The sequence below is a fragment of the Montipora capricornis genome, chromosome 10 (genome assembly GCF_036669925.1).
Source record: "Montipora capricornis isolate CH-2021 chromosome 10, ASM3666992v2, whole genome shotgun sequence".
Taxonomy (NCBI): domain Eukaryota; kingdom Metazoa; phylum Cnidaria; class Anthozoa; order Scleractinia; family Acroporidae; genus Montipora; species Montipora capricornis.
Genome location: NC_090892.1, coordinates 20,169,389 through 20,180,771, shown reverse-complemented (window position 1 = coordinate 20,180,771; position 11,383 = coordinate 20,169,389). Strand labels below are relative to the sequence as shown.

The 11,383-nt window shown below is 37.6% G+C and overlaps 1 protein-coding gene across 1 annotated transcript in view; it reads right to left on the bottom strand.

Moving 5' to 3' along the window:
* LOC138019926 (arrestin domain-containing protein 3-like) overlaps nt 1-10,594 on the bottom strand; it is an 11,973-nt gene extending 1,379 nt beyond the window's left edge. The window contains exons 1-5 of the mRNA XM_068866898.1: nt 10,216-10,594; nt 3,896-4,140; nt 2,959-3,166; nt 1,549-1,709; nt 1-632 (exon numbers count right to left, since the gene is read on the bottom strand). The exon at nt 1-632 is cut by the window's left edge and continues 1,379 nt beyond it. Of these exons, the coding sequence (XP_068722999.1) occupies nt 216-632; nt 1,549-1,709; nt 2,959-3,166; nt 3,896-4,140; nt 10,216-10,474 (1,290 nt within the window). The 5' untranslated portion in view covers nt 10,475-10,594 and the 3' untranslated portion in view covers nt 1-215. The remainder of the gene's footprint in view (nt 633-1,548; nt 1,710-2,958; nt 3,167-3,895; nt 4,141-10,215) is intronic.
* Between the last annotated feature and the right edge of the window lie 789 nt (nt 10,595-11,383).

Genomic DNA, 11,383 nt, shown 5'->3' with positions numbered 1-11,383 from the left:
AGAAGAAGAAGAAGAAGAAGAAGAAGAAGAAGAAGAAGAAGAAGAAGAGAAAGGGAGAGAGAGAAAGGGAGAAAAAAAAAGTTATTTACTAGCTAAAGGTCACGGTTTCTCCCAGCCAGCAAATAACATAAATATCATCAATTTAAGGTCTTGCTAAAAGGCCGCTGGGACATTGCCTAGATGTATCGCCGAACTAGCGGTATCACTGATTTTTGTCATACCATACTAATCTTTCTAAATTGGCCATTACTAATGGAAAATGAAGAATCTGATTCTCTTGTTGGCGTGAATACAGAATTTGAAAGGCTTGATGAACTATTCGAGTTTTCCTCGAAATTGTTTTGTTGTCGCTTTCGGTTGGTCCTCAACTTTAGACTTCTGATAAAACCATCATTTTCTTCGCCATTGCGCAAGTCAAAGTCTGTACTGGCTTGGTCTTTGCTGAAAGCGTTCTTGCCCGTTACACAAAAAAACATTCCTTTTCCCCGCTTCTGCCGCTGGGCAATCGAAAGTACTTGCCCATTTTGATAAGCCTGTATTGAATTTCCTGACTGCTCATCAGAAGATGCAATTATGACAGGAATTTCAAGATAAGCATTCCTCGTGAATCTACCCCTGAGCCTCGCTCTGATCTGCAAGAGGAGGAAAAAAATCCATGTAAGGAAACTAAAAGTTAAGGTAGTTTCTTGAGCCCTCCGAAATGTAACGAAAAAGAGGGCAACATTTATTTAAGAGAAAATCAAAATGTGATTTTGTCCCAAGGCACGCAAAATGATTTCCTTTTTTTCCCTGGAGGCATAAATACCTGCCTGTCTGCCTGCTACCTTTACATATTTTTGCGATGCGAAGCTAAAAAAATTCTTAAGATTTTCTTAATTTTACATCAGACTGTATTTCACCTGATAACTTTGATGGCGTTCAAGTTATTTTAACTGATTGCCTTTGTCGTGAATCTCCTCAGCTCATTTTATCCCTGGGTGTCCTAAATGTTAGCCGGATCCGTGTGATTGATAAAGAACTTGTATATTTTTCTCATAATTCGTTGAATGAGAAATTAAGGGCTATAGGAAACTAGTGGCCAGAAGAGCAGCATAACGCAAGGAGGGCGTTAATTCAAGCCCACACTTGATTAAGAGCCAAGTTCATTACCGTGTCACTCTTATCAGTGTGTTACTATAAAGCTGAGAAGAGACACAATCTGCAATATATTTTCTCAGATAATACGGGGCGCATTACAATCTCGGATTTTATGAGTGCCCTGCACAGTTCATGCCAATTTAATTCCAAGATACCTCGGACTCATGCGGACTATCTGCGCGTGTGCATTTTCTAATGACGTTCTCTTAGCTGTCCCTGCTTAAACAATCCCTTAATGTTGCGTATCGATGAAATTTCATGCCTAAGAAGACAACGGGCTTCGAAACGGTTATTAGTATTTTTAAGCAGAAGTTACGTCTATGCGCCCCTTCACCAAGCGAATAGAAAGCACAGTTTCCAGACATTCGTGCAAAATGTACTACGACTTCCTTTGGTATTATTATCACCTACCAATATAAAGTACAGCACTGCAATGCATTTGCATGATATAAGAGTAGGGTAAGTTCCTCGAGGAATGGTCAGTGAAATCTTCGAATATTCATGTTCCCAGCCACTAAAAACTCCTTCTTTTGTTACTGAGCTTATTGGATCATCGCTGAGAGTCTTGCGACCTAGAAAGAAGGTAAATACGACAAGCCTGGTAAGAGGCATTTTTCCTTGAGTGTCAAGGAAAGTAATTGACAACTGTCCCCAACCATTGCGCCACTTGCTCTGCCAATCAAATGTACAACAATGAGAAAATTGAGGCTTCTTTCACTACCCAACTCGTGTCCTCACTCTTCATCACATACGGGGCAAAATTACTAAATGCTGATTGGCTAAGACGGAGGGCATTTTTTCCTTAATCAAGAGGGCACTTTTGGTAATCAAGAGGGCATGATTACTTGATCCTGATTGCTTTACAGTTGCTTATCCAGAGCAAGCGAAGTTACAAGAGAATTTTCTTCCAGATTAAACTACCTTTTTGTCCACATATAAATTTCATTTTAAGCGCTATATCTGTTGACAGCAACGATTTATTAAACTGAACTTTATCCGAATGGGAACGTGTTCATGATTGTCTTTTGTCGCGGCACTGAACGGGCTTCCCTCGATAATTTTACCCTTTATGTGATAAACATGTAATTGCAATGTACCCTCGTGCAATTAAGGATTAATTTCACTTGCATTTTCAAAGTTTTTCAAATTGTGAAAACTTTGAAAATACAAGTGAAATTAATACTTAATTGTCCCCTGATTCTCGCATACTAACTGCGACGACATAAATTTTCTAATTCGTCATGTGGTTGGTTCATTTTATTTTTCTTTGTTCTGATAAGTCAAAGCTACTATTAATATTTTGCATTTATTTACTCATTTATTTTCACGCCAGGAGGAGCAAACTAAAATTCCGGATAAGCGATATCCTTAACGAACATGAAGGACACAGCTCCACACTGATTACATGAATTATGTTCATCATCATCAGTGGTAATCGGAACGATTGCTCAAGAGATTATGTTTAGTTTATCATGAACAATGGCAGAAAAATTAGGAAGGAGACAGAGGAGGGGTTGGGAAGGAGAGAGGATATATACGAAAGTATACTCATAATAGAATTAACGTGATAGGTATCCCCTTTCTTAGTCCAAACGAAGAAATGTAGAATTCAATTGCTTGAGCATTAATGTGGAACCTCTATTGGGTTTTCAGTCATGATTGTTACTATAATAAGATCTTTTCGAAAACAAAAGGAAATACTACAGGTCTCCAATATTCTTCTTTTAAATGCGAAAGAGTAGTCGAGCATTGTGTACACGCTTTTGGAAACGGCCCTAAAACTTATCGCATCTGAAAGATCCAGTCCTTTTTTGAAGTTACCTTCGATATCCACAAAAAGAGTTCTCTGAACGAGAGACACTTCAGTGCATGTTACATCTTGCGTTGTTTCATTCGTAACCAAAAGTGACAAGTGGATGTCATCTCCTTGCTTGAAGCCACTTTGATCAATCTCAGCCCTCATCTCTAATCTCCCGGATCTAAAACAAAGCCAACCCGTTTCGTGAGAGCCTTGTTCTATCAGAGGGTCCTAAAATGACAAAATTGTGAAGTTATTCGCTGAAAAAAATTCCCTGTGTTGGATTGGTTAAGATATCCGGCAAAGTTCTAGTTAGCTGACGAACTTCCTTTATTTTGTTGAATCAAATTATTCCAAAAAAAAATTAACGTTACACTCGTCCCAAAATAAGGTATTTTTTTATAATAAAAAATGGACAAAATAAGTTTGCAATTTGTAACATCTGCGAATACACTGAATAAGACAGAGTCTGACACTTGTCTCGGAGAATGTTTTAATTAACAATTATTCGCCTCAGGCTCAGTTATTATCGGTGAATATTCACCGAGACAAAGTCGAGGTGAATATTCACCGATAATCACTGAGCCTGAGGCGAATAATTGTTTTAGTATAAATACACAGGTGATTATTTCAAAAAAGGGAAAAAAAGAAGCATTTCAACGCGAAAATCATCTTCACTTACAGTGGCAAAACGACTACTGGCAGCCATTTTGTCCGTCGAGGTGATTATCGGCTGATAATCCGAGATAGCGAGCCAATAATCACCTGTGTATTTATACTAATAAGTAGTAAACGATGTTTGACTTATTGGCAACAACGGCAAAATTTGACTATACTCCATGATCAACGAAAAAAAAAAAAACCTTAGTCGGATGTGCAGGAAACAGAAAGCATAATCAAATAAATTAATAAATAAACAAGGGCTGCAAATATCCCCTTACTAGAATCAAATACTCTTACCGAAACGTGCTCAAAATCATCCAATGCGACGTAGTCACCAATTAAGAACGGAGCTGGTTTGGTCTTGAGTCTTTTCTTACCCAGGCCCCTATCGATGACTGCGCGTGCCCAGTAGCGTATGTTGCCATGGTGACCCTCAAACGACGTGGGAAGGTACTTGTCAGGAATGATAAACTTGAATGAAAAACAGTAACTTCCTTGAGAAATGCAAGCGGAAGAGTTTGATTCATTCTCATCTTGCTTGCCTGTCACAAAGAGAGAAAAAAGGGCAAAAATTAATTGGAGGCCATAGCTCACACATCCGTTGTCGTCCTGGTACAGATATGCTCGTTTTATTTTCAGTGTCATCTCAATCAGAAGCAAACCAACCCGGGGGGTGGAGGGACTCGATATATCCCTGGGTGGGGAGGTGCGGCGCGGTCCCTCATACCCTGACCCCGTTTAAGACAAATATCGCTGATTTTCCTACCCTGTTTAAGACAGAATTCCGATTTTTGATACCCTGTTTAAGACTGTTTATGTGCCTGGTATCAATGCCAAAGTCAACGGAAGTCAATATTAATTAACAAGAGCTTGTAAAAATTTTGCTGTTTATCGTCCGAGAAAAGATATCCAGTTCAAGACAAAAATTGATAAATTGATACCCTGATTAAGACAAAAAATGATAAATTCGATACCCCCCACTCCCCCAGCCCCCGAGCAAACCAAGTAATGGCAGTTAAATGAAAACATTGCCGTCAAAATAAATAGTTTTTCTTTTGAAACCATAGCATAATATCGCGCGATTCAGCACAAGAACGTTCGAAATGTGAAGTAAAACGAGTAGGGATTTTTGATCGAAGTAGCACTGTAAGAATTTCTGACTTTAGAATATAAAATTTTAACCATTTAAACTGCGGAATGAAATGAAATGAAAGTTTATAAAAAGTTACAAATAAAAACCATGCTGCGCTGGCTTGCAGCTTCTACCTGTTTTTGATGTTTTGCTTTTAATGGGTGAGCAGTTAAATGTGGATATTGTGGTTAGTAATCAGGTGATTTTCAAAGAAAACAAACAAGAATGGATTAAATTCGTTTCACCCAGTTGGAGAGAATTCATAGTCAGAAGTACTCTCAGTTGACTTACGATAAAGATGATAGTGGGCCACATTTGCATTCTTGAATTAATAACAAAAACTCGACCAAAAGAGACAATAGCTTCTGTGTTGTCTTTCATTTGTGTCCCCCCTTTATCATCTCGAGCTCCGGATACAGAATGAACGTAAACAGATATTACATTTTTCTCAAGTTGTTTTAAATTGGTCGCGTTATGTTATCATATTGCGAACCCGATAACGTTTCAACAAGATGTAATATTCGAAACGAAACATTTACGAAATTTAAATTACGAATAAGTTTAGGAAAAGAAAAAAGACGAATTTTGGCTTTAAGTATAACACATGAATCTAAATTCTGCAATCAGAGAGTGCATAACATGCTCATTACGATTAACGTCTCTCAAAGTGTTCATTCGTATTTCATTGTGATTTGAAGTTATCCTTATTTAACATTTTGAGCGTCCTAGCCTAACAAACATGTATGCAGCCATCAGTGTGACCTTCAGCAAACGTGACGACGTCACCTATTCAGTTTAAAGTTCCGTTAATTAGTCCTGTTGGCTTTATAGAAAAGCAACTGCCGATTGCCAAGTGTTATCATATGATAAGGAAACGCTTTAAACAGGTTAAGAGGAACCCCCTGAAAAGGAAAAAAATAAAATGAAGAAAATAATAAATAATGATCCTGACTGATAATTTCTCTCTTTTTCAGCTGCGAATCAGTAGCGAAAGAGGAAACTGGAGTGTATCTACATGCTTACATAGAATTGTGAGGGATTTTAAGAGTGAAGAGCTTACTTTCTTCTCTGATGCGTGCGCGTACGTGATAAAGAGCTCATTACAAAGTCATGCTTACTCCTGATGCGTGCGCGTACGTGATAAAGAACTCATTACAAAGTCATGCTTACTCCAGCGAAAAAACTCCTTTCCAAATTGTTACACAAATGTAGAACGTGATTCGTTAGCCTCAACAAAATCGCATACCTCTTGTTCGTGTATTGTATATGACGAAAACAAAATACAAACTAATGTGGCCCTAACGGGTTCGACTCTGAATGACACTGAGATACCATTAACTGTGTTAAAATGCAAAGCCTGAATGCCTGAACCATTGGACATAGGTGTTGACGAAGATCACGCGTAGATAGATACTAATGATGATAATGATAATAATAATAATAATAATAATAATAATAATAATAGTAATAATAATAATAGTAGAAAAACCTTTATTGAAAATCAGTCAGTTAATACAGAAATTATTAACAACATAAAAAATACTATGTTCCAATTATAAAAAAACAGTTCAAGTTCATTGTTCATTTACACAAGCACACAAAAAACAGAAAAACAAAAATATATATGCGCATATTATTATTATTATTATTATTATTACTAATAACATATTATTAATTATTATATTATAAATTATTAACATATTATATAATAATAATAATAATAATAATAATAATAATAATTGTTTATAAATGAAGTCTTGAAGTGGAACTCTACTGGTTATCTCTTATAGCTTTTGATTAGAGATTATGAAATGATAATCACCATTTTGTGGGTACTATTACTATTACTATTACTATTGTCATTATTATTATTATTATTATTGTTGTGTGATCTAAGGTTTATTGACAGTTGCTACTTTTCTGTGCGAATTATTCAGTCAAGGAGACCTGAGAAAAAGAAGCTATAAGGAAAGATCTGTGGTTATGAGACTGAACTCGGGTTGTCTAACGCCTCTTCGAAGCCTCGAAAACACATATTCCCTTGTGGGGTTTGTGGAAAACCTGTACGGAATAATCAAAAGGAAATCGTTTGTGACAACTGTAATGTACGGTTTCATTGCCGATGCATCGGAGTCAATGCTGACGGATACCAAGCCCTTGCTATCAGTGACGATGAGTGGATCATTCTGCTATCTCTGTGCACTACCTCGATTTTCCGACTCCTTCTTTGAAACTACAACTCACGAAAGATCATCGAGGTGTCACAACTCCCCCTCATTGAATTCGGAAGCAGCGGAAAATGCTATTAACGATTTGCCTGCTGGTGCCTGGCTCCTCCACTTAAATAGACCTTTTTATCGCTACGGCGGCCATTTTGATTTCTATTGTTTCGAAAGACATTATGGGATGCTCAGGGGGCAAATTAATATATATTTGCCCCCTGGGCATCCCATAATAGCCATTCGAAACAATAGAAATCAAAATGGCCACCGTATCGGTAAAAAGGTCTATTGCAGAAGTAAAAAATTTCAAACATAGCTCTCCTTATTTGATTGAAACATGGTTGGATGATTCAATAGCGAACTCTGAAATTTGCATACCAGGTTATACTATTCAACGCCGCGATCGTGGTCAAAACCGCCGTGGTGGAGCCGTTGCGCTGTTTGTCTTGGATGGCTTGAAATATTCTACAGTAGGCGAAGTATGTCGAGAATGAGTATGAGGCTGTCTGGATTCAAGTACAGCTCCAGATGAATCCCTTGAGGTTTTTGACTATTTAAACGATGTCATGTGTTATGCTACGTGCGAAAATTTCGAGGTGATTATTCTAGGCGATATGAACTGCATTGTTCTGGATTCAACCCAGAGACCAAACGCTAGACTCGCCGAATTCTTAGCAGCTAATGAACTTATGCAAATGGTTACAGAACCGACGCGCGTAACGAACAACTCCAGTTCCCTTCTTGATATTTTAATCACCACCAAGCCTGCCCAGTTTAAAGATATTGGGACCCTTGGTATCACCTTGAGCGATCATTAACCTATATATGGTGACATGAATGTACCCAGCGCTCAACACACCAAGCATCGCATAATAACAACCCGCTCTTGGTCCGAGGACGCAATTGATGGTTTTCTGGCCGACCTGGAAACAGGTCCTTGGAGCATAATAGATTCCTTTACAAATGTTGATGACATGTGTAGTTCCTGGGAGTCAGTTATGAGAACAGTAATTGATCGTCATTTCCTTTAAAACGACAACGGATAAGGTCTCAAACGCATCCATGGCTTCAGTAGCAATGTACTGAGAATAACGAGATCACGTGATAGGGTTCACAAGCGAGCTAAAATATATGTCTTACCCGAAGACTGGACTGAATATAGGCAATTACGAAATTTCGTGACCAGCATGAACAGAAAAGCAAGAACGATATTTTTTTACACTAAGCTGAAGGAAACTCGTACTAGGCCTAAAGTTTTTTTGAATATACTCCGTAAGGTCATTCCGGGTAAGAATAATTTAAGTGAAACTGAAAAACTGGTGATCCATAGAACTAATTCACCCTAACCCTAAACTACTATAGCTTCGTCTCTGCTATTTTGTCGCCAGGCTAGTGTGAAATATTTAGGGGTGCACATAGATCGTAACCTAAGTTGGAATATGTGCGTTCATGTAATATCTTGAAGAGTTTATCCCAGACTGAAACTGTTGAACAGGGTATCTACGTACCTCAGCTGGAAAGTGCTACGTACGATATATAAGCAAACGATCTTACCAATTATGGATTATGGTTGCATAGTCTGAGGTTACTGTGGAAAACAAAATGCTTTGCACATCGAGCGTCCAGTCAAAACCAAACAATGCGTATTATCCTTAGGGCAAATCGCAAGACTTGTACACAATTCATGCAATCGAAACTAACGCTGCTATCTTTAAGCAACAGAAGACGGTTCATGAGATTAAAACTTGTGTACAAAATCATCAAAAAACATAGACTGCCCACGCCAACTGAAAGGATACTTAGTCAAACGCTCTGAGCTACATGATCGCAATTTCAGAGATAGCTCGCTAATTGACGGTATGAGAGCCAAGTCAATTATGGGCCAGTGCGGCCGCCCGTGAATGGAATTCTCTACCAAGAAACATTCGCGATACGCCTACTCTAAGGACTTTTAAGTCAAAATTATTCAATTATTTTCTAAATCTCGATGTAAATTTGCATGTTTGTAGTGTCCGTCAGTCTTAATATCTCCTTTTGTGATGTGTTGTTTTTTGTATCTTAATATCTATACATTTTTATCTCTTTATAATATTACTATTTTACTGATCACCGGTTTTTACCAGCAAATCTTTTGATTTTGCTGATCGGTCTTTTTCTTTTTATTATTATTATTATTATTATTATTATTATTATTATTATTATTATTATTATTACTATTATTATTATTATTATTACTATTATTATTAGATGTATCAGTTACAAAAGCAGCCGATAGGGATTTAGGAAAGTTGCAACTTTCATGCTGAGCACAAGCTTTATTTCCGGTGAGCATTATCGGGTGCAAATGGCATAAATATATAGTGGCTAATATCAGCCTAACTTTATGCAAATACGATAATTCTAGTCACCACAACAAATTTGTGGCGTTGATGAGTTTAATTACTTCAAACGGTCTTGATCACGAACGAATCTTTAAATAGATCTGGATGGTCACCAAGGAATTGTTTCTTTTTTCAACAGATACTTGAAATACCTACTGATCTAATCTTGCTATTGCTGAAAAGCTTTTCGATAATTATTTTGTTCCGATGGTTTGTCTACTAGGTTGTAAAATTTCACCATTAATAATTTATTCCTGGTGGCAGGCAATATTTAATCTGCAGCCGATTCAAGTTTTCGATTCCTTGTTACGTATTGTCTGAAAAGAAAGCTCTGAATTTGGCTGCAAAAATCGTATTTTGAGAATAAATTCAAAGATTTTGAGGGAAAAGTTAAAATAAATATCGTCAATACAGCCAGCATTTACTATAAAACCTCGCATAGATGTTAAATTACGTGACTGTGAAGCAGGACTTTCCTCATCAACTATTTATTATTAATTTGTCTGCGAAATAATGCAAGCAAAGTTTTAAACAGCTATAGTAATATTTTGTGGCTTGTACTTGACAATTATCTGTTCCTGTTTGTCTCAGGTCAGTTTTCTTGTTTTTTTTTTGTGGCATGCATAAATTCAAATATTGGTCAAGTAAAACATCGCACCACACTCGCGCCAAATGGTTATTTTCATGCTCTCAAAGGGTAGTCAACCACTTTTTCAAAGCTTGGGACCGCTGCAGTGTTTAAAATTACATTTTCTGGATGCGATGAAGTCTAAATCAATTGTGGTTTGAATTAATCCGGCCAGTATTTGGATTCAAACCGCAGCCAAGCCAGAGCAATCAATACTCAAAGACAACTTTACCGATTAAGTTATATTTTCTTACCTCCTCCAAAGAAGACGGCCACCGCATTAAAATATCTTTCTTTGTTGTAATGATATCTCGTATAGCTACCCGAATACTCCGGCCAGTTAACATAGGCTTCACCGCGACATTCCAATCGCATTTCCTTCAATTTCAAATCCTCTTTGAGTTTAAGATGTACTCGACCGCTAACACTGTCTCCAGGATAGAAAACTCTCTTTAACTCATCGAGTCGAACTTCAAATGCTTCAATAGTGCTGGAGCCCATCTTATATCTCATCCAATTTCAGTGTCTTCCAGCAACCACTGATCCTTCCAGTTTATGGCGACTAACTGCTTATCTGATCATTTTCATATTGTGTTTCCGAAAATATGTTTTAATACGTCCTCAACCAGTGCGTATAATTTATTCAGGCGCTTCTATTTGGTTTGTTATGAATTTCACACTTAGCCTCGAGGCCCAATTCCAATAATGCCTCTAAACAAATCAAATCCAATCTCAAACTGCGAACCCACCACTGGAGACAAAATTCAGCTCGTCTTATTAAGCTGCCTTCAAGTCAAATTTCCTGAGAACCCCGCAAGTGAAATGATGAATTGTTCCAGATATAGCAAGGGCTCCATAGGAAAGCTGCCAGAGCTGGTGTTACTGTCCGCAGACCAAGTAAATTAATTAATCCAAGGCCGGGTACCAGAGCTTTCTAGAAATGTGCGGAGGTGAGGGAGGGGGGAGAGGGAACCCATCTTTAGGAAAAGGAAGTCCAGGCTGTTCTTTCAAATAGCGGATCCGAAATAATTAATGTCCATAAAACAAAAGAACAAAGAGATCATGATAATACGTAATTGGCAAGGCCTAATCGGAATAACAATAGTTCTTTTGTCCTCTTCCATTATAGTCCGGCATATGAAAGTCTACTCGAAGTTCACGTTTCACTCCTAAATGACGACCCCTATGCGTTCATAAATTTGCATTAATAAGGAAGCAATATTGATAGGGGCCATCGCGTAGTTGATCAAACAATGACCACCCATGATTTAACGCTTTTTTGGCTGGAATAAGCTGTTTCCTTCCATTGTTATGCTTTGGCTGGTGGCTTCCGAGCATAGATAAGACCTTCCTTTAAAAAAGCTTCTGGAAAGGTCCCAAAGTGAAAAAAATAAAGATAATAAATGAGATAGATGACCAATA